This window comes from Carettochelys insculpta, chromosome 22 (assembly GCF_033958435.1).
Source record: "Carettochelys insculpta isolate YL-2023 chromosome 22, ASM3395843v1, whole genome shotgun sequence".
Taxonomy (NCBI): Eukaryota; Metazoa; Chordata; order Testudines; family Carettochelyidae; genus Carettochelys; species Carettochelys insculpta.
The window spans coordinates 9597584-9624696 of NC_134158.1; the positions used below are offsets into that span (position 1 = coordinate 9597584).

Below are 27113 nucleotides of genomic sequence, written 5' to 3' on the forward strand. Positions count from 1 at the left end.
TCCCTCTCTCCCCCCCCCCCCCCGGGGGCAATGGAATCCTGCTCTCCCCGCTTTTCCAACAACTTCCCCTCTCCCCCCCCACGTGCTCCCCACTTTAGGTCTCCAGGCACTTCCAGGGGCACCCTGTTTCCTACTCTCCGGCTGGGCGCGGGGCGATCTGTTGGGGGGCGGGGGCAGGGAGCTGGGGGAGTAAAGGCACCGCGGTTAGCAACTTCGAAGACCCCGTGGCACCCCCACAGCCTGAACTGGAAGCTCCCCGGCTGGAGGAGTGAGCTCCCCCAAGCGACAGCGACCCACACCGAGGCGTGGGGGCGGGGGCGTCAACCGTTGCCCCGGCTGCGGGAGGGCAAAATGAGCGGCAAGCACCGCTGGTAACTACCCAGCAGCAGGCTCGAACCCGGGACCTCCCGGCAGACGTCGCTGCAGCAGGAAAGGACACGGGTCTCTCTCTGCCAGGGGGTCTGGGTGCCCCTACGTGGGCCAGTGACCCACACCTGGGTGTGTGGGTTACACCGGCTGCGGGCGGCGCGGGGCGGGTCCCCTTTCCTCCCCCAGGGGGAGGAGCCCACGTGGCGCTCCCCCCCCCCGGACTCACCCTCCCCCCGCCCCCGTTTGCAGGCGGCCAGGTGGAGCAGAAGATACTGGGCTGCATCCAGGCGGAGAGCCCGAAGTGCGGCCTGACCTGGGACGACCCCCACACGGGGCGACACGCCGAATACCGGTGCTGCACCAGCGGCGACTACTGCAACGAGTAGGGGCCGGGCTCAGCCCCCCACCCCCGTGCTCCCGCCCCCCCCAGCTGTAACTCTCCCCCTCCCCGACCCCAGCAGCTCAATACAGCCCAGCCCAGCCCAGCGCCCCGGTCTCCCGAAGAGTCATTGCCGGCCGCCCGGGGCGCCCAGCCCGCCCACGTGGCAGGGGACAGGGGGTGGGCGGGACAACGCTGGCTCAGCTGGCCGTGGGCCACGTGGGAGGCGGGAAATGGGCATTTGGTACGTTCCGCACGGGGGGAGGGTGTGGAACTGGTACGTTCCATAAGGGGGGGGGTATGAAATTGGCACGTTCCACCAAGGGGGCGGGAGGAAGGAAATTGGTACGTTCCAGAAAGGCAGACATGACATTGAACCATCCCACAAAAAGGAGGGTTGTGAATTTGGTACATTTCACCAAGGGGGCGGGGATTGAAATTCGTACGTTCCACAAAGGAGGGGGGGGGGCATGTAATTGGTACGCTCCATAGACGTGGGGGTGAAATTGGTACGTTCCACACAGGGGTTGGTGTGAACGGGGTACAGGGCACAAAGGGGGTGGTATGAAATTGGTACGTTCCACATAGGTGGGGAGATGAAATTGGTACGTTCCACAGAGGAATAGATGACTTTGGTATGTTCCACAGAAGTGGGAGGGGGCGGGTATGAAAACGGTACGTTCCACCGGGGGTGGTTATAAACTTAGTACTTTCCACAAAGGGGGACGTGGAATTGGTATGTCCCACAGAGGTGGGAGGTTTGAAATGGGTACATGGCAGGGCAGGTATGAACTTGGTACAGCCCACAAAGGGGAGGGAATATGAATTTGGTACAGCTCACAAAGAGGCGGGAATATGAATTGGTACAGCCCACAAAGGGGCGGGAATATGAATTTGGTACAGCCCACAAAGGGGCGGGAATATGAATTTGGTAGGCTCCACAGAAGGCCGAATGAAACTGGTAGGGAATTTTGTACATTCCACAAGCGGGATGGATTTGGTACAGTCCGTAAACGCGGGGGAAGGTGGGGGATGAATTTGGTACGCTCCATCAAGGAGCCGGCGGGCGGGGCCCTAACTTCCGGTCGGGGCAGGCCCCTTTCCCAGCCCCGAACGTCAACTTTCCGGAAGCCGGTGGCGCGCGCCAGTGACTTCCGCTTTGGGGCCGGAAATCCGTCCCCCCCCGTCCTACTTCCGCCTCCTTTCCGGGGAGGCGGGCTTGGGGCGGGGCGTTGTCAGCCTCTCGTGTTGTCACTTCCGCTGTGGGCCCGGACCGGGAGTCCCCGCCGGCAGCAGCGGCCGGAGGTGAGTCGGTGGCGGGGGGGGGGGAGTGAATTATTATGTGACCCACCGTAATTAGCCCCTCCCCCAACGCGTCCTGTCACACCGCCGCCCCCCCCCCCCGCAGAGAGACCCCCTCCCCCCCACGGGGGCACCTCTGGTCCCAGGAGAGGCGCCCCTCCCCCCGCCGACAGCCCCCTCCCCGGGTCCCAGGAAACAGCCCTCCCCTCCCCCTTCCCAGGCCAGACCCCCCCCGCCCCGACTGCCTCCCGCCAAGGGGGGGGTAACTCCCCCCTCCCCTCCCCCAACAACCAGGGCTGAGACTCTCCCACTGCCCCCCCAGCCCCGCCCCCGGCTCGCCCCCAGCAGGTGCCCGGCTGCGGCCCTGGCTTCATCGCTGCCCAGCAGAGAGGAAACCCTCCCGCGCCTGGAGGCTGGGAGCGACGTGGGCAGAAGCCAGGAGAAGTCCTGTGGCGCCTGACGGACTCGGAGAGGTTTCGTGGGCCGAGGCGAAGACGTGACCGAGTGGGCCTGCGTGGTCAGGTGCCGTTCTCGTTCCCACACCTGCCTCTGGCGTCTCCGCTCCGTGGCCTCTGATGAAGTGGACCTTTGCCCACGAAAGCTCGTGCTCTGTGCCCCTTGTCGTTTTTGCAGCTGCGGACGAACCGGGCTGCCTCCTCCTGAGGCTTGCCAAGGAAACGTTCGCTCCTGCTCTCCCAGTCCCCAGCTTATCGCTTCCTCCCCAGCTCTCTGTTTGGCTTTTCACACAGCCGCAGAGCTCGACTGTAAGTTTCGTTCCCCGTCTTCCTGGCCTTGCGTACACCTGCTTCCCACGTGCAGCGGAGTGAGATACCATCCCCTTGGCCAATGTCTCTCAGCCTCTCAAAGAGGGACGGCATAGCTCAGTGGTTAGAGCATTGGCCCAGTTCTTGTGGGTGGCCTTTCAAGGTGCTCAGGCAGATTCAATTAAAAAAAATTGAGGGATGTTGACTGGTCCTTCTGTGAGCACAGGGGACTCAGCTGGATGACATCTTGAGGTCCCTTCCAGTTCCTTGAGATATGCAACCTTTCCAGAAGATGGTAACCCCTTCAGGAGTCAGATTTGCCTTGCCTGTCCTCTCATTTCACCTCCCTTTAAAAATGGCTGGCTTATGAAATCAGACGTGAAAATACGAACATGTCACAGCTGCTAGGACTGAAAAATAGCTTCCTGTCTTGTTTTTAACCATAGAAGAAGCTGTTCCTCAAAGTGCTGACTTTCCCCTTCTTACAATGCATTTGTAAAGTAAATGAAATGAATATACGTATTATGTGTACATTTCAACGGAGGGCAGTGTAAACAAGTCACATGAAATCTTAGTTTGTGCTGACTTCGCTAGTGTTTTTTTGATGGAGCCTGTTGTAAAGTTGGGTAGTTGATGGATCTTTTGGAAGATCACTGCGTACCCCCACGGGTAGGTGTATTCGTGATCAGTGTTCAGGCTTAAATACTGTATACACATGTGGTCGCCTTATCTCAAAAGAGAGAGATCTTGGCACTGGAAAAGTTTCAAGAAAGGGAACAAAATGATTCGGGATTTGGAACAGGTCCCACATGAAGAGAGATTAAAAAGGCCAGGATTTTTCAGCTTAGAAGAGAAGTGAATAAGGGGTGAGAGGTCTAGAAAATCATGACTGGTGAGGAGAAAGTGAATAAAAAAAAGTTTTATTTACGTGTTCTCACAACAAAAGAACAAGGGGCCGCCAAATGGAGTTAATAGGTAGCAGGTTTAAAACTAACAAGAGTAAGTTTATCTTCACACAGCACATGGTCGGCCTGTGGAACTCCTGGCCAGAGGAGTTTGTGAAGGCCAGGACTTTAACAGGGCTCACAAAAGAGCTAGATAAATTCATGGAGGCGAAGCCCATCAGTGACCATTAGCCAGGATGGGTGGGAACAGTGTCCATGGCCTCTTGTTTCTCGGAGGCTGGGAATGGATGTCAGGAGAGGGATCACTTTGGTGATTCCCTGTTCTGTTCACTCCTGCTGGGGCACCTGGCATTGGCATCTGTCAGAACACAGGACACTGGGCTAGAGGGACCTTTGGTCTGAGCCAGTGTGGCTGTTCTAATGTTCCCTCTAATTATTTCCATCAATGTGCTGAATGCATTTATGTGCACCAAGGCATGTGCGAATGTGCCCCACTAACAGAAGCGAAAAACCTAGCTGTGGGTGCACTGCTAATCAGCTGGGCGGCCTTTGAATCTCTTCTGAGTGACCGCACAAGCACATGGCTTACAGGGGACGCTGCCCGTGATTGAAAGGCGCTGATTTAAGGACCCTTGTTTCCTTTCCTGAGTATAGTGATTCCACCTTGCTTGTTGTTTCTCCGCAACTGCAGAGGCCTAAATCATGTAATTTACCCTGCTAACTCCCTTTCCAAGCAGCCTTCGTCATAAAGAAACAGTTGAAAGAATGGGCAGAAACCTAGTTCGGTTTGTCCTTCCTTGTTGGCTTCACAGGTCTTTGCTGTGGAGGTAGGAAAGCATGTAATGAATTACACCTTGGACCGGAAGCTTAGTGCAGTGGGTAGGGTGCCTGGACCAAGAATCAGAGCTCAGCTCTCCTGCTTCTAGCTGTGCCACGGTCTTTGGACAAGTCAGATTCCCTTGTTGTGCCTTTATTTCCCCTTCCAGTTGTGCACTGGCTGTTGTGATCTCTTGCTGTGAAAATATTAGTAGATGACCAACACCCTTTTGCCTTTAGTGTAAGCAGGGAATTGTGAGCAGCTGGGGGCAGAGACCTTGTGTGTGTGTGTTTCTGTACAGTGCTTATGACAATGAGGCCTTTATTTTTAATAGTCTGTCTGACAGGGAAGTAAGAAGCCTAGCACGACTCATTCAAATATAGGGATGGAAGAGCCCTCAAAAAGCCAGCCAGTCGCACCCACTCTGCTGTGGCAAGGCCAAGTAAATCTAGGTCATCCCTGACCAGGGTTCATCAAGTGAAGGCTTAAAAACCTCCAGTCATTGGGACCCCGCAGCCTCCTTTAGCAGCCTCTTCCAGAAATCAACTGCCCTTTGCACTTCGGTGTTCTTAATATCTAACCCGAATCTCCCTTGAAGCAGAGCCCAGTTGGCCTCTCTTTAGCCGGCATAGAGAATAGCTGATCACGTTTGTCTAACAACCCTTAACGTATTTAAGGACTGTTAGCAGGTCACCCTTTTATTTTCTGTTCTCAAGGCTTAATAAGCAGAGTTTTGGTTTTGGGGTGTTTTTTATGTTAAGCTTGAGGCCTCACAGGCTGGGTTTTCTGAACCCTTCTTGTTCTTCTCTTGAACTTTGTTCCAGATAGCCCACTTCCTTTGTAAAGCGTGGGGTCCAGAAACGTACCTGCTAAGTAACCTCATCTGTGATGTCACTAGTCCACATTTCTGTGCTGTTCCTCATAGATGTGGTACTATGGGACCCAGAGTAACAATGCTGTAGGGTTTTAGAACAACTCTAAAACAATTGTCCTTAATCAAAGTCTGGCACCTAACTTTCCCAGGAGCACCGCAAGGGATGAAGACCGTCAGAAATCAAAATCTATCAGTTGTACGAAGGACTGTACAGACAGGGCAATCATGGATGGTTAGGGATTGTTTAGATGGTGTTTCGTCCTGTCGAGAGGGCCGGGAACTGAAGTCAACGACCTCTTGAGGTCCCTTCCAGTTCTATGATTCTAGAACGTATGGATGGTAACGTCAGGCGGCCGTAACAGTGGTTAGCCCTTCGGGTTGTTTGCAGTTCATGCATTATGCTCTTCCGGGATGATAAGTAAATATCCTCCCAAGAAAAAGCCCCATAGTGGGGGAATGGGATAGGAAAAGACAGCCTGAAGCAGAGGTCTGGAGAAAGACCTGAACCACATTCAGCAAAAGTTATGTGATTGAATAAAAAAAATCAGTGTGTGTGAAAACAAACCCTGGATACTTACTGGCAAGTTGTCTGTACAAGAAATTGGCACAGGTATTGCTGGCAGGGCTAAAACACTGAATACATCAGCATATTCTGACACGCCGGCACAGGGACTCCCCAGCTTCAGCACAAGATGTTCTGACAAAGCAACGCACGGAGGACTTTGGCGCATCAGGAGAAAGGTAGAAGGGGAGATAACAAACGAGTCAGAAACTAACACGCAAGTTGCTTGCCTCCAGCCGTAAGGGTGTCTCTGCGTAGCAGTGTTGTTCCAGCTTATTCCGGAGTTATTCCAAAGTAAGCTATTCCGGAATCACACAGCCCCAGAACAATGCGTGTTCCAAACTGGTGTGTCTACCCACAGCAGAAGCTGTTTGGAAACTGAGCCATTGGCTGCCCTGTGCCTTATTTCCCAATAGGCTCTGTTCCATGTCTACGTGCTCTTCCTTGTACGGTGAGGTTAACCAGTTCCGAAAGAAGCCATCCGCTGTTTCAGAGCAGTGGATGTGTTGCACAGATGCTCAAAGTTATGTCGAAAGAGCGTCCGTTATTTCGACGTAACTTTTCTGTGTTTGCACACCCTAAAAGTTGTTACCTTGCCCTAACCCTTTGTCTGGTCAGTGGAAAGTGCCAACAGTAAGCTGTTCCACCGCCATAGGCGACCTCATCCAGAACTCTCAAATAACCGGCATTTTAACCCTAAGTAAGTTTTAGTGACGTTTTCTGTAAGTACAGTAGAGCGAGTGTAAATACAGCAAATAGTGTAAGTTTACCGTGTACAATGCTGCTGTGGTTGGTAAGTAAAGTACTCAGCAGGCGTTTTTGTTTGTTGCTTAATATCTAATCTTCATTTTCTTTCATGTTATACATTGCTAGGTATGTCCCTCTATTTTCCAGAATGTATAAACAAAAAAGCAGTCCAGTTGCACTTTAAAGGCTGACAAAATAATTTATTCGGTGATGAGCTTTCGTGGGACAGACCCACTTCTTCAGATCATAGCCAGACCAAACCAGACTCCATATTTAAGGCACAGAGAACCAAAAATAATAATCAAGGTTGAGAAATCTGAAAAATCATTATCAAGGTGAGCATATCAGAGAGCAGAGGGGGCAGAAGTGGGTGGGGGGAGGTCAAGAATTAGATAAAGCAAAGTATGGAAAAGAGCCGCGATAATGAACTAGAGAATTGTCATCCTGGTTCAAACCACGTGATAATGTGTCGAATTTGAATATAAAAGAGTTCGGTAGCCTCTCTTTCCAAACAGCTGTGAAACTTCTGTGAAAAATCGGTTATTATCCAGAATATTTGAATAGCTAGCAACCTCCTGGTCCCGGGGCTGCTGGATAGGAAAGAGTTTACTGTACTATGTAACTCTCATAAGCAGTATAAATAATTGCATCCATTTATTTTTCTCTCTTGCTGTCACGTTGCATGCTGCCATTCAGCAAACACAAATAAAAATTAAACTGAACAGTTTAGAGCCACCATTACAAATGATGTCCTGTTTTTTCAGTAGCAGGCCCTTAATGTCATGAATTACAGGTTCAGAGACAGTGTCTTTTCCCTGGTAGTCAAAATAGTTTTTGATACATATGAGCGAGAGAGTTGTTTTATGTATCTCCATATGGAGAGAGATCTCCAGATTCGAATAATCTCGATGTGCAATTTATAATTCCATCTTGATTTTGGAGTCTATTTTAAGCACTACCAGAGTGTGAAAGTCTTTTTTTTTCCCCCATGTCTTCAGTATTTTATCTTATCAGGAATGTGCACAAGTATATCAGCTAAAGAGTTAGGCAGCAATAGTATACTTACTTCCACACCCTAAAACCACCAGCACACAAGCTCACTTTGCTCAGTAAGGTACAGTTTAAATCAGGGTTTCCCAAACTTTATATAGTTGGAATCCCGTTTTTCGGTACCGTTTTTGTGGTCTAAAATATAAACACATACAAAAAAGAAGAATGAAAAATGAATGAATTTTCACTGTTTATTATTTATTTGCTATCATAACAGTATCAGAGGGGTAGCCGTGTTAGTCTGGATCTGCAGAAGCAACAAGGGGTCCTCTGGCACCTTATAGACTAGCAGAAATGTGTGAGCATCAGCTTTCATGGGCAAAGGCCCTGCATCTGACGAAGTGGGTCTTTGCCCAGGAAAGCTTATGGTCACACATTTCCGTTAGCCTATAAGGTGCCATAGGACCCCTCGTTTTATCATGACGGTATGTCATAACACAAATCTTGATATAAAATACTTATGCGCCCAACTTATTTGTAGTACCCAGAGGCACTGAGACCTCATCTGGGGTGAGTGAAGTCCCTGGTCTACAGCCTTGGCTGTGAGCCAGCTGGCCTTTAGCTCACGTTGTAGCGTGCAGGGCTTTAGACCTTATGCTCGCAGGTTCTATCCCTGGGGCTGACAACCTGGGTCTGTCAGTGTTACATATTGTTGTTACCTTAACTATGCACAAAAATACGAAATCTGCCAAATTAATCGGATAGTGCATGATAATTTGTATATTTTCTAAGGACTGGTATTTTTTTCCCAAGGACCAGTACTGGGCCACGGGCCACACTTTGGGAGATGCCGGTTTAAATGGGCCAGCTAGTGGTCTGCTTAGCTGGGCAGTTACAGCAGACTGAGATTTGTTTGGTCAGTCTCTTGTTTATCAGGCACTTAATTCTTCTCTCTTGAGTCCCAAGAGCTTTTTCACTGAATGCTAATATCTTCTGGAGTCTTTGGTCTGTGAGTTGCGCCCTTAAACTGCTGACGTGGGATAGCGTAATAAAGTTTTGCTTGTACGATCCTCGTGTTCAGTAACCCAGGTTTTAATTTGCATTAATTGGTTGTATTAATTCAGTAACATGGGCATTTCTCATGACTTTACATTCTATTTTAACAACTCTGCTCTGTGGAAACGAGGGAAGATCTGTCAAGTATTTGGATTCCAAACTCAGTCTGCATTTCTGTTGTTTGGCAACCATATCTTTAAGAAAAAAGCAGTCATATAGCACTTTAAAGACTAACAAAATAATTTACAAGGTGGTGAGCTTTCGTGGGACAGACCCCCTTTAAAGCTCATCACCTAATAAATTATTTTATTAGTCTTTAAAGTGCTACATGACTGCGTTTTTGTGTTGAGAGAATACAAACTAACACAGCTATCTCTGTCACATATCTTTAAGGAAGTTAGTTAATTTCTGACCCTGAAGGGTTAAAATAGTTCAGTGGGCCTCTTTAAAGTTGTTACAGCAGTTTCTCTTTCTGTTTTGTTTTCAGTTGCTTCCTCTCTTTCAGTGATGCAGGTTTCTGTAATAACTCTAAGTTTTTTAAAAAAAAAAAAAAAATGAGAGGGTAGAAGTGAAGAGTGGAGGAGGGTATGAACAACCTGGGACCGGAGGGAGGCCTGAACCAAGAGAGGTCAATTAACTCTGTGAGGTCATTTTAAAGGACAGACAACGGCCGCAAGCTTAGCAAACAGGATATAAAGAAAATGTAACTGGTATGTACAAATATTTGACAAAGCAGGTTCTGTTACTGGCTGTGAGCAGGGAAGGGGACTCTGAGCTGCAGCGGTTTGGGAATGGAGGGGTCTTTGCCTGCTCTTACGTGACCTGAGTTTGTGCTCCCAGTGCCCTGTTGCTTGTCTGCTTGCCAAGTGGATGACGTGCGGGTGCCTTTCTCTGCTTCGCTAACCATTTCTGGGCAATTCTACGTGTCCATGTGTCAATTCCTGGCCTTAGCTCACTGGCTCTCCGGTTTTCGCTTTGAAAAGCTTTTGTATCCACCCTTCTGTATCTTCATCCCTAGAGGTGTTGAAGTTCTGGCTTGACCAAGCCCTGGCTGGGATGGTTTAGTTGGGGTCGGTCCTGCTTTGGGCAGGGGGCCGGACTCGATGACCTCCTGAGCTCCCTTCCAGCCCTCGGATTCTGTGATTCTGCAATCTAAGGTGCTCTATTTTCTCTACCGTTCTCTCCTTCATCTGCAGTACCTATGCGGTGTAGTATTGTTTGCTGCTTTTTTTTGTCTTGTGAGATTAGAATCATAGAACACTAGAACCGGAAGGGACCTCGAGAGGTCATCACGTCTTCTCCCCTGTCCCCACAGCAGGGCCAAGCACCATCTGGACCATCCCCGATAGGTGTTTATGTAACCTGCTCTTAAATATCTCCAGGGATGGAGATTTCTCGACCTCCCCAGGCAATTTATTCCAATGTTTAACCACCTGGACAGTTAGGAATGTTTTTCTAATATCCAACCGAAACCTCCCTTGCTGCAGTTCAAGCCCGTTGCTCCTTGTCCTGTCCTCAGAGGCCCAGGAGAACAAATTTTCTCCCTCCTCCTTGTAGCCCTCCCTCTTGGAGGTACTTGAAAACCGCTGTCACGTCCCCTCTGTCTTCTCTTTTCTAAACTAAACAAGCTCAGTTAAGCCTAACTTGGTCCTTCTGACACTTTTTGAGACCACAGAACACCACACGATCATCATTTTTCTGCAGAACATCCATGAGAATTTTCTTCCAAAAAAAAAAAAAAATCAGTCAAAAAACCACCCAGACAGGCAGCACCATCTACCACACAACCAAAAGAAGTCATTTAATCCGGTGTCCCGGCAAGGAAGAAGGAACGTTGGAGCTGGTTTTAATAGCAGAAAATAAAGGCCGTTGGCATGTGATTGCGAAAAAGCATCAGCCGCTCCCGGTACACCTGCGAGACGTTCATGGAGAGCGTTCTGCGGAATGTGGTTTAAGAAACATCCACTGAGATGGTGCTTGGGGCTGCCATGAATGCAGGTACTGAACTGAATTTCCTCTTCAGTTACGGTTCACCAGTAAGGGCTGGAGCAGCCCCAGCAAAGGCAACAAGTTGCCCCGGCCCCAGCGTGCCGCAGGCTGGGGCTGGGGAGGCCTTTCGTGAGCACCACGCAGGGTCCACCGTGCAGGATTCTGGTAGGGATGTGGGAAATGGAGTTTCTCCCGTCGACCTTCTTCAGCGAGGACGGCCGGGTAAGTTGATTGCGGATACATCGATTCTAGCTCTGCAGTTGCAGTGGCTACAATGGAGTCGGGTCTTCCTGGTGCACTCTGATTTGTCTGCAAACTCCTGGGCACCGGGGGACCTAAAGAGGAAGCCGTCTCTTCGTTCGCAAATCCAGTCCCCTCTTCTGCCAGCGCTCTGCTCAGAAGCTCTCTCGTTAAGGCCCCATTCCTACTGCACTTTCTGGCTGGCCAGGGCCTTGAGAAATCAGGTAATCCACCCTCCCCCTTTATTCTTGCCGCTGTACCTGTCAGCGGCACACATGGTTCCACCAAGCTGTCCACCCACGGAGCTCCCACTGTGTTCATTTGTTTTGGACCAAGACACCAGCCGGTGTTTTGGGCGGTGGCCAGCGTTCCCCGTAGGCCAAACACTTGGGCGGCCCGCCCAGGAGAGAGGCAAATGCTGTTCCCTGCTCACGGCCGGCAGCCTGTGTTTCTGTGGGTGGTGCGCAGACTCCCATGCCGAACAAAATGTATTCCGCCCAGGGGTGGGCCGAAGTCGAGGCAAGGTTGGTGGTGGCTGCTATTGATTCCGTAAAGGAGCTTAATTGTTTCTGACGTTTACGCGAAACGCGCCCATTCATTTCCGTGTGGTTTAGCGCAACCCGTAATAAGGAATGTGACACAGTGCAGGGGGTGGGAAGATTTTATTCCCCTGGTTTGGTCGTGTGTGTTTCCTACTGTTCTGTAGCAACCCGAGGTGTGTGCCTCAGTTTCCCTAGGCACGGGATCAGTGCGTAGCCATGTGGGGAGTTTCGGTGGGATGACTTCTCCCAGGTACTCCTGGCTCTTTGTAACCTACACAACCAGGTGACACCTTTCTGCCCCAGGAAACGGGACAGACAAGGGCCTGGCTGGTTGGAATCAGAAGTGGGCGAGGGAGGGGGCAGTCTGATCTGGCTGGAGAGGGAGGACGGGGGGCCAGGCCCCGGCTCGGGGACCCCCCCGAGGCCTCTCTCCCCAAAACGGATTGTTGACGGCTTCTGGCATCTGTGCTGATAAATCTGTTCCACGCCGTGTCCCTGTCGCCTGAGAGACCTACTCTCCCAGCCAAACGAGAGTCACATCTGCCTGCAGATGAGGGGCAGGGCCTGGGGACCCCCACCCCGTGGCAGTGGTGTACACGCGAACTAGTTTTGACTGTGCTAGAATCTCTCCTGGCGCATAAACTAACTTTTAACGCCTGCGAGCTGAGGAAGACGTTTCTAGGCGCACGGGGGCTGATCGTTGGCTACGGATGGGCCATTTATTTCAATATCCCCTCGATCCACGGTTCCGTGTCCATAAGTAGGTGTCTGCAAATCCCCCGACAATGGTTGGAAAACAGCCTGGGCATAAACCTCTGGTTGTGGTGGATCCAGTTGGACTTGCTTCGGATCCGTCGTAAGATTCTGCCAGTTCTCCAGTCTTCCATTGAGACTTCTGGGCTAGCCAGGACTTGGCTTCCTAATGGTGGGATGGGGGGGCTTGAGAGCCCAGTGGTCCTCAAAGTGTGGGATGGGAGCCGCAACTGAGTTTTGAGTGGGGTGAGTGGGACTGGCTTCGACTCGCTGGGCCCCAGGGCTCAAGGTACAGGCCCCCTCTGTGGGGCTGACACCCTAGTCTTTCAGCTTTGGCACCCTGCCCAACGGGTGGGGCTCAGGTCTCGGCCCCCTCGCCCTAGCGGCAATGACGTTTGAGACCCCCTTAGTCCTTTCAGCCCTCAGCTGCTCTTCGGGGGGGAAATGTGGCTACTTCTGGGGTGGAGTCTTGGCCCTGGTCACATGTATAACGCAGCAGTGCTCCAGCCCTCTAAACGCTCATCGATTTGTAACAAGTTGCTTCCCCCTCGCACAACGTCCATGTTTCCACACTCTGTGCCCCCAGCTCACCACTGACTGGATTGCGGGAGAGGGTTCTGCCTGCCCCGGGCCGCAGAGAGACCATGGAGCGTCGCCGCAGCCGGGTGTGAAGTCTCTACTCTTGTGGAGTAGAACCAAACAGTGAGTGGGATTTTCCCTCGCCGCACAACTGTTGGGAGAAAGGGTCCCATGTCGTGTTCACAACCACCCCTCTGATCCCGTCACCCCTCTGTGCCTGGGCTGGACCAGAGCTGGTCGCCCCTAGAGGGAAAAGGTCCCCTGTCCCTTTCTGACACAGTGATTCTCCCCGGCTTGGCAGACACCATGGCTACCACCAACCCCCTGGAGAACCTACAGGTAGAGGCCAGCTGCTCCGTCTGCTTGGAGTACCTGAAGGACCCGGTCATCATCGACTGTGGCCACAACTTCTGCCGGGTCTGCATCACCCGCTGGTGGGAGGAGCTCAACCGGGACTTCCCCTGCCCCGTCTGCCGCAAGACCTTCCGCCACCGCACCCTGAAGCCCAACCGGCAGCTGGGCAACATGGTGGAGATCGCCAAGCAGCTGCAAGCCACCAAGCGCAAGGTGCGGGACGAGAGCCTCTGCAGGAAGCACAACGAGGCCCTCAACCTCTTCTGCAAGGAGGACCAGGAGGCCGTCTGCCTGGTGTGCGAAATCTCCCACGACCACCGCTGCCACACCGTGGTGCCTCTGGACGACGCCTCCCAGGAGTACAAGGTGGGAGGCTGCCCGGAAGGGGACGCCTGGCCCCTTCCCTGGGGCCAGCGCTCTCCGGTCCTTGAGCTGGAGAAGGTCTTGTGGGTCCCCTTTAGCCGTTGTCTTCAGAGCTAGCCAAGGTTCTGAACCCTTCACCCCCGTTCGTACCTCGCTCCCAGGTACTGCTTTCACGCTGCACCTCTTGCGAGCTGGTCATCCTCCACCGCCTTTCCCCAGTGCCTTCTGTGTGCCCTGACGGGCAAGCCACCTCTGCCACAGGTCCCTGGGAAAGAATCTCTTCCAGCTGTGTGGGGGAGACCCCAGAAGTCCTAGCGGACAGGTGGAGGAGTACAGAACCCATGAGGTCTGGTGCAGGGGAGCAGAGGGGAGGGGAGAAGAGAGGAGGAGCCAGGACTCCTGGGTTCCACCCTTCATTCCAGGAGGGGAGAGGGGTCAGGCGTGTGGGAGCAGTGCAGGCCGGGAGCCAGGGCTCCTGGGTTCCACCCTTCGTTCTAGGAGGGGAGAGGGTCTGGCGCAGTGGTTCCCAACCTCTTCGGTAACACAACACACTTCACACGCAACACACAAGCAATCCCAGGGCACAGCCGCTTTTCTCAGCTGAATCGAATGCTCCTCGGCACCCCGTTTCCCGACGCTGCGTTGGGGTTGCGGCCTGACGGGGGGGGGTTGCGACACAGCACCGCGTGCGACCAGCGAAACAAGGCTCCAGCGCGCTCCCGTTTCCGCCCCAGTGCAGGACGCACCGTGGGAGACAGCGAGCGCAGGCCTCGTTGAGTGAACAAGCAACCGCTGGAAGCAGCTCCCCTCCCCGCTGGCCTGCTGGAGCCCAGATGGGACATTTAAACCACGTCCCTCTCCCTGGCCACAGCAGGGAGCGAGGCAGCCTGGCGGGGCCGGGAAGCAGCATTTCAGCCCCCCACCCACCCCCCTGTGGGGTCGGCGTTGCCCCTCTCAGCAGCTCTGCCAAGAGCCACCCCTGGGGGGAATTGACCAACCCAGAGCCAGCTGGGACTCCAGCATCCCCAGCCGAGGCGGGGTCGTCAGTTTCCCCTCCAGGGTGGCTCTGCCAAGAGCAGGGCAGGGAGGGGAAATTGACGATGGTTTGTGGCACACTTTGACCATTCTCAGGGTGCACCTGTGTACCACGGCACGCTGCTTGAAAACCACTGGTGTGGTGTGTGGGAACAGCAGGGCTGGGAGCCAGGACTCCTGGGTTCTCTCTCTGGCTCTGAGAGGGGAGATGGGTCTGTTGGGTTAGAGCAGGGGGCCGGGAGCCCGGACTCTTGGGTTCTGTCCCTGGCTGTGGGAGGGCAGTGGGGTCTAGTGGTTAGAGCAGGGGGCTGGGAGCCAGGACTCCTGGGTTCCCTCCCCAGTTCTGTGAGGAGAATCAACTCTAGCGGTCAGATGAGGTAGAACTGAGACTGGACTATCCACAGGGGCCTGATCCCCGACTGTGCCACCCATGGCCCCATCCAAACCCCCCGGGAACTGCCCACCTGGTGCCTTGCAGATCTGAGCCTGCCTCTTGCGCCCAGCCCCTGCTCGTTACGTGTCCGTCCTCTTCCCAGGAGAAGCTGCAGCAGTGCCTGGCGCCGCTGGAGCGGAAGCTGCAGGACATTGCCTACTGCAAGTCCCAGGAGGAGAAGAAACCTGGCGAGCTGAAGGCAGGTGGTGCTGGGGGCTTGGTCGGCCCTCACGCGGGCTAGGTCCTGGCAGAGCTGCGGGGTCCTCGGTATGGGGTGCTCTGAGCTCTGGCCCCAGCGTGAAGCTGGGGGGCGCTGAGCCACTGGAATCTTTGAGCGGTGTCAGAAACCCCGACCGGGCAATAGGGGCGAAAATCTCCTGTGGCTTATCTGAGGTCAGAGCAGCTCGGTTCCGGGTCTGTCCTGCCTCCCTGTTCCCCCACACGGGCTGGTTTCGGGTGGATCCCGAGCTCAGGGCTGTAGCCTGTCCTGAAGCTTTCTCTGGTGGGCTCACGGCCGCCACGCCCCAGAGGTGGCTGCATTTTAGCAGCTGGTGGAGCAGTCTCTGTATGCACTCTGCAAAGCAAAGAACCACCTCTGCCCGGTTATCGACAGACCCCTCCTGGCCTCCTGCTGCACTCAGCCCCTCTCTGTGGAGATACCACACACGGACACGCCTGGGCTAATCCCTTTGGCTGGATCTGGGACTCCTGGGCTGGGGATACCCTCTTCCCCCTTTCTTTGTGGCCAGATCTGGGGGGGGAGACCCATGCTCACCCCAACCCCGGGGGTGGATCCGGGGCTAGAGGGGACCCGTGGGTGGGTGGCCCCTGCTGATTCTCCCCGTGCCCCTGCAGCGGAAGGTGGAGAGCCGACGGCAGCTGATCCTGAGCGAGTTCGAGGAGCTGCACCAGTTCCTGGAGGGGGAGCAGCAGGTGCTGCTCCGGCGCCTGGAGGAGGAGGAGAAGGACATCCTGCAGAAGCTGAAGGACAACGTGGCCCAGCTGGCCGAGCAGCGCCTCTCCCTCCACCAGCTCGTCACCGAGGTCGAGGAGAAGTGCCTGCAGTCTGGCATTGAGATGCTCAAGGCGAGAACCTCTGGGCGCCCGGCCCACCCCCAGCGCTCCCGCGAGAGAGGCTCAGCCGGGTCCCCTTTGCCACCTCCTTCCCGCCGTCGTTCCGCTTGGCATCGTGGGCTCACAGCCGCTGCGCCCCACCCCAGAGGTGGCTGCATTCTGACAGCCGGTGGGGCAGTCTCTGCATATGCACCGCGAAGAGAGTTAACTTTCTCTGCCTGGCCGTGGAGAGGACCAGACCTCCTCTGTCCAGCCCGGCAGAGATACACCCCCGCCCCCCAACACACACCTGCGATGTTTCCCTTCACAGCTGCCTCCAAAGCCGCTTCCACCTCTTACAGTGGGGAAGAGGCAGCCGGGGTTAACTGTAAGCTGAGCGCTTGGGTGGCCGCCCAGGAGAGAGAGAACTCCCACCCAGCTGATTAGCAGAGCGGCCACAGCCGGCAGCGTGTGTTTCTGCTGGTGGTTGCCCAGCTGCACCTGTTTTGGTAGCTAGGACAAAATTTATTTCACCCACACGGGGTGCGAGGGGAGCCAGCGGGGAGCCCTGCCCAGCACCCTCCGGGGCACCGTCAGATGCCTCTGTGTGGGCACGGAGGGGGCTCTGGCTGGGTCCAACAAGAAACTGCCAACCCGTCCCACGACCTTCTTCCAAGGCTTATTCTGAGCCTGGCCCACGTCTGCCTACGCGCCGATGCTCCTGACGCAGAGATGGCTCTGCCGCCTCGGCAAAGGGAAATACATTAGCCTGGGCCCAGTCTCTGCCTTGTACTGGCGTCACTGGGGCCCTGCTGGTTTCTCAGCTGTGGAACACACGTCCCAGAAGTCTTTCCCCTTGAAATCTGGCCTCCCCCGCATTCCTGGGAGCTTCCCAGCTCTGGGGCCCTGCCAGGCTGGGTAAGGGCCGGACCAGTGATCTGTCATCGGAGTGCTAGGGCAGGCGCCCAGCTGATTAGCCGAGCAGGGCCAGCCGGCAGCCAGAACTTCCAACGGTGGGGCACAGCACAAAATTTAGTCTGCCCCTCAAGGGAGCCCTGGGCAGGACCTGTCCTTCCCCGGCCTGGCAGAGCCGCCTCCGTGTGCTTCCCCCACCGTAGGCCGTGCTGATGTTGGCAGCAGCCCCCAGGGTCCTGCATCCGGGGAAGGCTTGTGGAGGGGGGACCGATGGCCCCACCAGTAGAAGGGAGCCGGGCAGGGGGCGGGGGCTGGCTGAGAGTCGCTGCTGGGCTGAGGAGGGAAAGGGCGTATCCCGCAGGAGAGGAGGATAGCGCGCGCGCTCTCTCTCTCTCACACACACACACACACACACACACACACACACACACACACACACACACACACACACACACACACATTCCTTCTCTCAAACGTGCACACACGCCCCTTCTCTCTCTCACAGCTGTCATACACTCGCGCCTCACACACCCCTCTCTCTCACACAGCTGTCACACACACACACCCTTACCCCGCCCCCCCCCACACACAGCAGCGTTCCCTCTCTCATTTTTCCCCCGCCGTGGGTGGAATAAATTTTCTCTTGTGCACCCTGGCACATCGCTGTGCACCATCACCAGTAACACACCACCCACCGGCTGTGAGCACTCTGCTAATCCGCCCAGGCTCTCGCCCTCCAGGGAACGCCGCCCTACGGGTATCTGCGGGGTCGGGATCCCCATGGTCACAGAGCTGCTGGGAAGTTGGACGACGGCCTCTGAAAGCATGAAATTGACCAATTAGAAAATGCTCTAGCCGTGAAATGGATCAAAATGGGCCCTGAATTCAGGGCAGCTGAGGCAGGACTCTAAACAGAGCCACCTCTTTTCCAGCCAGTGCAGGCCAGGCTTTGAGCCTCGGGAAATCCCACGGGGATGGGTCAGTGGTCTGGGGACTTTTCTTTCAAAAGCTACTTCCTGATTCCTTGGTCTGCTCTGCTCCAGGGCCCACTGGGCAAGCCCTGGAGCTGTGGCTGAATCCAGAAGTGGCCCTTGTATCTCCTCGTCTTGGGGGTGGCGGGAGCAGGCACTGTCCCTTGGGGCGCTGCGGCGGATGGAGGTGCAAAGAGCCGAGGCCGGCTGCTGCTGAGCTGTGAGCTCTGGAGTTAGGCTGCTGGCACGGGGAAGGCCTGGGAGACCCCTTGTAGGGAGGTCCCAACCCAGAACTCTGGGGAACTGGCTGTAGGGGGCCAGCCCTGGCCGCCTGGAGGGCGTGGGTGAGATGGGCCTCTGCAGATGTCTGCGTTAGATGGGTCCTGGATCTAGTGGCAGACGGGCCCTGAGACAGCCTCTCTCGGAGTAGCAGGCTCGGGGGCTGGCCCTGTCGCACCCTGGCCTTTGCGAAACTCAGCTGTTGCTGGAACCTCCCTTAATTGGTGTCTTTTTTTTTTTTTTCCCCCCCTCTCTCCCTGTAGGACATAAAGAGCACCTTGGAAAGGTACGGCACAATTCCCCAGCCCTCACCCCAAGCCTGCACATCCCTACCCTCTGTGCCCAAATGGGAAGGGATCCGAACAGGACCAGGGACGGGGGCCTAGCGGGTGGGGCAGGGCTGCAGGAAGAGACCACGCTTGTTTGTTTGGAAAAGAAGGTGGAGAGGGGACGTGATCGCCAATTGCTAGTACCTAAAAGAAGGAGGGAGAAAAATCAGTAATAAAAACGAGTAGGAGGGAGAAGAATGGTTCTCCTGGACCTCTGAGGACAGGACGAGGAGCAACCAGCTTCAACTGCAGCAAGGGAGGTCTAGGTTGGACACTAGGAAAAACTTCCTGACTGTCCAGGTGGTTAAACACTGGAATAAATTGCCCGGGGGGGTTGTGGAACCTCCATCGCTGGAGATATTTCAGAGCAGGTGAGACAGACACCGATCAGGGATGGTCTGGATAGTGCCTGGTCCTGCCTGAGGGCAGGGGGCTGGACTCGATGGCCTCTCGAGGTCCCTTCCAGTTCTCGTGTTCTACCCCAGCTCAGGGAGGGGAGTAAGGCTGAGTGGTTAGAGGAGGAATTGAGACAAGGCGTCGTCACTCCTGGATCACGTTGCCAGTGCGGGCCCAGTGTCCGCCGGCCTCGTGCCTCAGTTTCCCCCTCCTCGGCCCACCTGTGAGGCACAGGCAGGGCGGGAGCGCAGCGGGTGCGATGCTGGCCGCCTCTCGCCCCTTCAGGTGTGAGATGGTGCAGACGGTGAAACTGGCCTCGGTCCCGATCGAGTTGGAAAAGAACTTCGGCAACTTCCCCCGGCAGTATTTCGTCCTGCGCAAGATCATCAAGAGACTGATCGGTGAGCAGGCCTGGCCCTGGCCAGGCCCCTGGCAGGGGTGGGGTGGGGTGGGGTGGGGTACCCTGGGGGGGCCAGGCTGGCTCTGGAGGGGTAGACACCTCCGTCAGGGAGAACCTAGGGGGGTTGAATGGGTGTGACCCAGTGGGGCTCCTCTCTCACGGCATTGGGGCGGCGGGAGAGGATGCTATGGGGAGGGGTGGTGGGGGACAGAACCCTCTCCATGAGGCTGGGAGAGCAGGGGGCTGGGGAAGCCTGAGGGGGGTCAGAGGTGACGGGAGGGCGAGTGGAGACCAGTTGGGGGACTGGCATGGGGTGGGTGTTAGGAAGGGGGTAGCTGTGGGGCTGGGCAGCAGGAGATGGGTCGGTTTGGAGGAGCTCAGGGCAGGCATGAGGCATTCGGGGACGCAGGTAGCAGTGGGGTTGGGGGCTGGACGGGGGTGAGTGTGGGGGACCGGAGGGCGTGGGGAGCGGGTTTGGTGGCCAGCATGAGCGGGTTTGAGGAAGGGGGTGGCAGTGGGGTTGACGGCTGGGTGCGGGGCGGCCTCGAGGGCCTCACGGCGTGGCTGGAGGCCCGACTGCCCAGCCCCTCTCCCCCTGCAGGAGACGTGACCCTGGACCCCGAGACGGCTCACCCCAACCTGGTGCTGTCCGAGGACCGCAAGAGCGTGAAGTTCGTGGAGACACGGCTACGGGACCTGCCCGACACCCCCCGGCGCTTCACCGTCTACCCCTGCGTCCTGGCCACCGAGGGCTTCACCTCGGGCCGCCACTACTGGGAGGTGGAGGTGGGCGACAAGACCCACTGGGCCCTGGGCGTCTGCAAGGACTCGGTGAGCCGCAAGGGCGAGCTGATGGCCCTGCCCGAGACAGGCTACTGGCGGGTGCGACTGTGGAACGGGGACAAGTACGCGGCCACCACCACCCCCTTCACCCCGCTGCACCTGCCCGTCAAGCCCAAGCGGGTGGGCATCTTCCTGGACTATGAAGCCGGGCGGGTGTCCTTCTACAACGTCACCGACCGCTCCCACATCTACACCTTCACAGACACCTTCACCGAGAAGATCTGGCCGCTCTTCTACCCAGGCATCCGTGCCGGGCGCAAAAACGCCGCCCCCCTTGTCATCCAGACCCCTACGGACTGGGAGTGAGGGGCGGGAGGCCGGGCCCACCAGCCTCCGGCACTAGGCGGGAGGCATGGATCTGGTCTATGCTGTTCACCTGCATGCTCTGACTGTCGCGGGCAACGTCCCTTGGACCGCCCGCCTGGAGACACTGCTTGCGTATCAACCCGGGGGGAGCGGGGTGTGGAGGTGGATTACCGAAGGCTCCTCCCCAGAGACTGGGGGCCAGGGGGGCTGCTATCCCACCCGGATAGAGTGATGGCTCTGCTTCTGGCCCCGCACAGCCCAGGGGTGGGGTGGTAATTTCACAGCTCTCTGACACCATTGCCTTTCCACCATTCCCCTGGTTCTCCCTAACGGGTGGCCAGGTCGGCACAAACTCCGGTACGGCCCTGAAAGCCACTGCGTTGACTCTGATCCTAGGTTCCTTCCACGGGGCGGGGCTATCTCCCCATCCCCCAGTGGGGAGGACCCTGCTGCTGCTGTGACCTGGTAAATTTCTTCTCCTAGGTCAAACCCATGGGGATCGTCCTTGAGCACGTAGCTACTCATACGTAACCATGGACTGCAGCAGGGGGAGGAGGAAGGGGTATTCCGACGAGAACTGGGGGGAGGCAGGGCGTGAAGGACTATGAGGATGTTAGATTTGGTTTCCACTTCCTCCACACTATGGTCCTGTCTGCCCCATGCCCAGAGTGGACTTCCGGGTGGTGGAACCTTGCTTGCCTGGCTGGGTTCTCAATCCTTGTGTGACTGTGACCCTGAGCTCCCCTTCCACTTCTCCCCTGCTTGGTTGATGGGCAGGATCCAGGCGGCCAAGGGATGTTTCCATCCCACTCCTGGGAAATTCGTCCCGTTTGGACAGTCCAAGGTGAGTCCTGGGCAAAGGCAGCTGTCTCGAGTGTGCTAGGGGGAGAGAATCCTTGGTGGTGCACAACCTGTGTTTACTCTGGGTGGGCTTCAGTAGATTAAAGCACAGGGGGTCCTGGGACTCCAACTCCGGGGTTCTCTTCCCTCCGCTGAGATGGGAATGACGTGTCCGGTAGAGTGGAGGGGCCGGGTGGGGTGTCCTGGTGTCACAGTAGGTGTACCATCAGCCTTATGGCGTGCCGGCAGAGGTAGCAGACTAGATGGATGAACTGCGGCCCAGAAAAGAAGCCTGTTGAGCCCCTTTTCTGAGGTCAGGTCAACGCTACGAGGACAGGCCGATCGCCAGAGTTTGAGTTACCTCAGAAGCGTAAGTCAGTTTGGTGTAGCTTAGTCCTACTTACCGTGAGGTCCGCACCACGCTGGGTCAACAGAGAAATTCTCCTATCAACTCCTTAGCATCTCTTTCTGGTTCACTGCCAGACTGGACGCAATCCGGCCCATAGGGAGGTACTCAGTCTCTTGATAGTGGTGCATCTTCATGGGAGATGACCTGTCCTCCAGGTTGCCGTCATCTAGGCCAGAGAAAATGTGTAGGAGAGCCTGTTTCCTGTTCCTTTGTGCTGAGCCTTTCCCGTCTCTCGTGGGAGAACTCTGTGGAGAAGGCCTGTGGCGTTCCTCGTGGCTGATTGGGATTACTTTGTGGTGGAGAAGCCAACGAGTGAATAGTTCTCGGGAGCTCAATGAGAGGATGAGTTTTATCCAGTTGTCTCCACTCTGGAAGTACTGGGAGATCTTGCCCCGTTTCCAACCCCTCCCACTGCACCCTCACCTTTTAAAATGCACTTCCGTGTTTTCTTTGCCTTCTGTCAGCTCAAATTGGGCTGCTTCTCCCATTCCTCTTGAACCCATTGGAGGCATCCCCACCCAGGCTGATCTGCACCCTGGTACATTTCTACAGTGAAGTAATTGTGTGCCCCTTCTGAGCAAGAAGGGTGGGGAAGAAAGGAAACAACTTCTGGGCCATGAAGAACTTCGTTCAAGCCAGAAATTAGGTTGGGGCAACCAAAAAAAAATGTCGGAACGCAGTTATGGTTGGAAGCAAAACGGCCAGGAACGGCCTTATCTCTTCTCCCTCCTGCATCTGAGTTGTATTTACGACCCGCATGGGTGGGGCTTTCATTCCTGAGCGAGCTGGATTCTTCCCAGGCCAGTGTAGCATTTTTGGATGTCGGCTGTGGGGTTAGAAGAGCTGATAGTCGGCTGTGACGTCACCGTGAGGAGGAATCCATCGGACTTTCCGCAGGGAGCCGTTGGCAGGAGGAGAACTTGGATCATGTGTTGCCTTCCGTTGCTGTGCCGTTACGGAGTGGTGGCACGTTGGTCTCGTCTTTTCTCCACTCGTGGCACTTAAATTAAGCCTCCCAAGGATTTAATTGCTTTAATTGAAAGTCGTTGGCCCCAGTACTGTAGCATTTGCCTGTGTTTACGGGTGTGACAGCTCCATCCCCCTTCCAAGGCTAACATCGTCATCTCTTCTGAGTTGGATGTGCCCCGCCTCCCACCCCCTCCGCACCGGCCCTCTGCCCCCTTCCTGTCCCTGGGGTGGAATTCCCCGGTTCGCCCACATCCTGGGCTGCAGCATCCAAAGAATGAGCTGTGCTTCCCCAGCAGACCTTACAGCACTTGGCCTCGAGGTTCAGTCCTTGGGACGCCTTGACCCAGAACCAAAGGATTGATGGTTTTTAACGGTCAGACCAAAGCACGGCGAGAGAGATGATGGACTTCAGAAGAGCAGGGTGGCCTGCAGGTGGAACGTCCGGGGTGGTGGTTACGCCCAGACCGTAAGCGCTACGTCATGTTGAGCTAGTTTTCGAAGGCCACTCCAGCTCTGGCCCTCAGTCCTTCAGAACCGCCCCCCCCCGCCCCCCATCAACAGAAAGGCCGACCAAGGGGCGGATTTCTGCCACCTCTGGATACTCTCAGAGGAAGGCCCCACAGCTGGCAGTTCATCCTGGGATCTGCCTCCAAGGCAGGGTATCTGTGGCTGGAAGTCTGGCAAGTCCGGGCTTCTGTTCCAGGAGCACACGGCCACGCCTCAGCCCGGCGCAGGAATTCTTGGGTGGAATTCTGCGCCCTGGGATACGTATTCCGGTAGCAGCTGGCGGCGTCCGCGGAGATCAGGGCCGCGGCGTTCTGCACCAGGGCTGCTCGGAAACCATCCTCGCCTCGGAGAGCATCTGACTCGAGCCAGACTCCCTGAGACGCAGCCTCCTCTGCCTAACAGCTGCCAAGTGGATCCGCAGAGGGTGGCCTCACCCAGCACTTAAATGCAGCCACCTCTGGGGTGGGTATCTTCTTTATGAGCAAGAGAGCCTGACTCTCTCAGAGGGGGCAATGGGGCATGTCCAAGGTTGATGAATGGACAGGAGGAGTTGAGGTTTCAGCGGAAAGGCCACAGGGAGTTGCTGCTTTTCTCCAGGCAGAGAGGGACCGGGCCGAGTAGCCATGTGTGAAGAAGGAATCAGAAGGGTGTTTGCTTGTAATACATCAACTAGCCGTGTGTGTGACCAGCGGCCCAGGGCAGAGCCTGGCTGGCTCGGGGGAGGAGGAGCTGCCATTTCAGATCCAGGCTGGGTTGGCTGGCTTGCTCCGAGGGGAAAATAGCAGTGGGGAGCGGGGGGTGCCCCTGTCAGCCCGGGGTGGAAGTGTCCCACGTGTGTGATGATCTGATAGGTCTCAGTGGCCTGACCCACCCCAGAGCCAGCCACCTCTGCTGGCCAAACAGCGCCAGGGGTTGGGCCATGACTCACCGGCACCCCTGGGCTGTGTGGGGGCCCCTGCCCTCCCCTGCCCTCCCACAGCTGGGGGAGAACTTGTCCGTGGCTTGTGTCGTATAACGGCCTGCAACTTTGTCATCAATAAACCGCCAACTTTCTTAAGACCACCTGGGGCGTGTGGCTCTTCCTCGCGGCCCACGGGCGAGGTGGTGAGTCCTGGGGGGGAGGAAGGGGGGTCCGGCTAGGGCACAGCGGGAACGGCTCGTGGGCTGTGGATGTTCCTCCATCGTCCCTGAAGGCCCAGGGCCCCAGGTTGAGGCTGCTTAATGGACAGAAGACTGGCCCACGAGCCACCCCACGGCTGGGAGTGCTGGGAGAGAAGCTGCCCTCTGGTGCCACCGCCAGAAACCAGCTGGGCTGGAGCAAGGCTCATTTGCATCCCAATGATGTGACAGTTCAGGGGTCCTTTGGAGCAAGATGGGGTTGTTTGTTGGGCCTGAGGGCTGGACGGTACCATTGTCCCTTGTGGGGGGAGCAGAGGAAGGTGGAGGGATGCAGGGGTGCAGGAGGAGGAGGCTCACCCTGAGTAGGAGCACCCTCAGTCACAGGTAAGTAAGAGCCTGGCAAAAGGACTAGAAAGTCGGTTCTGGTGTTGTCAGAAGGTGGAGGTCCCATCCCACGCGGACGTGTCAGCCAAAGCCCCCCGTGTCCCCAGGAAAGTCCTTTTCAAGGACGTCGCACCTGCTCGGGTGGGGAAGAACTTCTGTTGAAAAGTCCAGGCAGCTCTAGTGAGGACTTCCTGGTTTTTTCCCCGTTCTGGGAAGGGAGCAGGACCTAGTGGTTAGAGTGGTGGCGGGGGTGGGGAGCCAGGACTCCTGGGTTCTATATGCAGCTCTGGGAGGGGAGTGGGAACTAGTGGTTATGGCAGCGGGCTGGGAACCGGGACTCCTGGGTTTTCTCTCTCTGCCTTCGGGAGGAGAGTGAGGACAGGTGAGGCTGGGAGCCAGGACTCCTGGGTCTGATCCCTGGGTTCTGGGAGGGCAGTGGGGGGGTTGTTGGGTTGCTCCTAGTCCCAGGTCTATCATTGGGTTTTGTGTCTAGGTCTCCTACCTCTCTCCTTTGTAAGCTGCATCAACTGCAAGAGCTGTTCCTGAACCATAACCTGTGGGCCATACCTGCCCCCCGCCCCACAGCAACGGGACCCACCCCACTCCTGGACATGAGAAAGGCCGAACACTTTGTTCTCACTCTTAATGGGCACAGGGTGAGCAGTGCAGGAGGCTGTTGGAAAACAGAGGGGGAGGTAACACTCGGTGGCGCTGTGCCGCAGGGTGGGGGGCTCAGCAGGGGGGGCACTGTCCCCTGGCAGTGAGTGCCGACCCCAATGCGGCACTCGGTGGCGCTGTGCCGCAGGGTGGGGGGCTCAGCAGGGGGGGCACTGTCCCCTGGCAGTGAGTGCCGACCTCAATGCGGCACTCGGCGGCACTGTGCCGCAGGGTGGGGGGCTCAGCAGGGGGGCACTGTCCCCTGGCAGTGAGTGCCGACCCCAATGCGGCACTCGGCGGCGCTGTGCCGCAGGGAGCAAGAAGGGGAGTCGCAGTCGTGGGGCGCCCCCCCCCCCCCAACAGGGCCAGCCCTGATGTGGTGTAGGAGCCACTGAACCAAACTCAGCCTATAACATACAGCCCCAGGGGAGGCGCTGGCCCAGCCAAAGGCCTGTCCCACAGCCGGGCCTCGCCCCTGTCCAGAGCTGGGGCTGGCGGCCAGGTGTGCTGGCACCCAGCCCCCCCGCATCTATTTTTGGGCACCAGCCGCCTCCCCACGGGGGCGGGTACTCGGCTATGGGTCTGCGCTGTCCCTGCAGCTCGCCAGCCCCGGAGGATAAAAACCAGCCCACGGGAGCAAAGAGCCTTGTGCCGCGCAGAGCCGGAGAGGCCCAGCATGGGCCGGACTCTGTTCCTCGCAGCTGCCACCCTGGTCTGCCTCACGCTGGCAAGTAAGAAAGCGCTCGGGGGGGTGGGGGGTAACCTTCTGCCCGACTCCACTGAGCACCCAGCACAGAGGCAGCATCTTCACCCAGGCCCGTCTTGCTCTAACCCCTAGGTTCCACTCCCCTTATGCCTGGGGTGAGAACCCAGGAGGTGTGACACCCCAGATCTAACCCACTACACCCTGCCCAGCTTCAGAGCCAGGAGTCCTGGCGCCCAGTTCCCCCCCCCACTCTAACCATTACACCCCACTGCCCTCCCAGCACCAGAGAGAACCCAGGAGTCCTGGCTCCCAGCTCCCCCTGCTCTAACCACCAGCCCCCACTGCCCTCCCAGCGCCAGAGAGAACCCAGGAGTCCTGGCTCCCAGTTCCCACCCCCCCCACTCTAACCATTACATCCCACTGCCCTCTTGGAGTTCTCGCCCCCCAGCTCTAGATGGGTTAGGGCGGTGTAGTGGTTAGAGTGGGGGGGGCGGGGAGCCAGGACTCCTGGGTTCTCTCCCCTGCTCCAGGAGGGCAGTGGGGTCTAGTGGTTACAGCAGGAGTGCTGGGAGCCAGGACTTCTGCATTTTCTCTCCCTCTGGCTGTGGGGGGGGGGTGAAGCCTAGTGGTTAGTGGGGCTGGCGGTTGGATGGCTGTTTGCACGTGTCTCTCATTGCCTCCCCCTCCCCGCCAGACAGTCAGCTGCTCTGCAGACACTGCGCCCTGGAAGACCCCTACGTCGGCTGCCTGCCCGGAAAATCAGCCTGCACCCCCAAGGCCGGGCACCCCTGCATGACCATCACCATCAGCTCTCGTGAGTGGGGCTGGGAGGGCACGGGGGGGGGGTGGGGAGCTGCCCTAGGTTCTCTCTGTCCTGAATACCCCCACTGGTACCGAGTACTGCTCCTTTCTGGGCAAGGAGCTCTTTGGGGAGAGAACCCAGGCGTCCTGATGCCCAGCCCTCTGCCTGCTCTAAC

At 56.6% G+C, this 27113-nt stretch overlaps 1 protein-coding gene across 7 annotated transcripts; it reads left to right on the forward strand.

Annotated features, from left to right (window-relative positions):
- The first annotated feature begins 1976 nt into the window (after window positions 1-1976).
- Window positions 1977-25356, forward strand: TRIM39 (tripartite motif containing 39). Of its 7 annotated transcripts, none has more exons than XR_012648524.1 (9): window positions 1977-2053; window positions 12876-12991; window positions 13170-13588; window positions 15157-15252; window positions 15909-16139; window positions 18535-18557; window positions 19282-19397; window positions 19998-21389; window positions 25267-25356. XR_012648524.1 is itself a non-coding variant. In XM_075017168.1 (9 exons), the coding sequence occupies exons 4-9, from the start codon at window positions 13175-13177 to the stop codon at window positions 20543-20545; spliced, it is 1428 nt and encodes a 475-aa protein (XP_074873269.1). In that variant the 5' UTR covers window positions 2004-2053; window positions 2373-2572; window positions 12876-12991; window positions 13170-13174; the 3' UTR covers window positions 20546-24332. The 7 variants fall into 7 exon arrangements, 6 of the variants coding, with proteins under 6 accessions (XP_074873267.1, XP_074873269.1, XP_074873272.1 ...); XM_075017168.1 differs by lacking the exon at window positions 25267-25356 and adding an exon at window positions 2373-2572 and having other exon boundaries at window positions 2004-2053; window positions 19998-24332; XM_075017169.1 differs by lacking the exons at window positions 1977-2053; window positions 25267-25356 and adding exons at window positions 6439-7054; window positions 9253-9475 and having other exon boundaries at window positions 19998-24332.
- Window positions 25357-27113: the final 1757 nt, after the last annotated feature.

What these genes read in the sequence shown, in the direction of transcription:
- TRIM39 (XM_075017166.1), top strand. Translation starts at nt 13,175, where the DNA reads ATGGCTACCACCAACCCCCTGGAGAACCTACAGGTAGAGGCCAGCTGC. An exon ending in ACGCCTCCCAGGAGTACAAG is followed by an intron (nt 13,589 to 15,156) that starts GTGGGAGGCTGC and finishes TCCTCTTCCCAG; the next exon opens with GAGAAGCTGCAGCAGTGCCT. An exon ending in AGAAACCTGGCGAGCTGAAG is followed by an intron (nt 15,253 to 15,908) that starts GCAGGTGGTGCT and finishes GTGCCCCTGCAG; the next exon opens with CGGAAGGTGGAGAGCCGACG.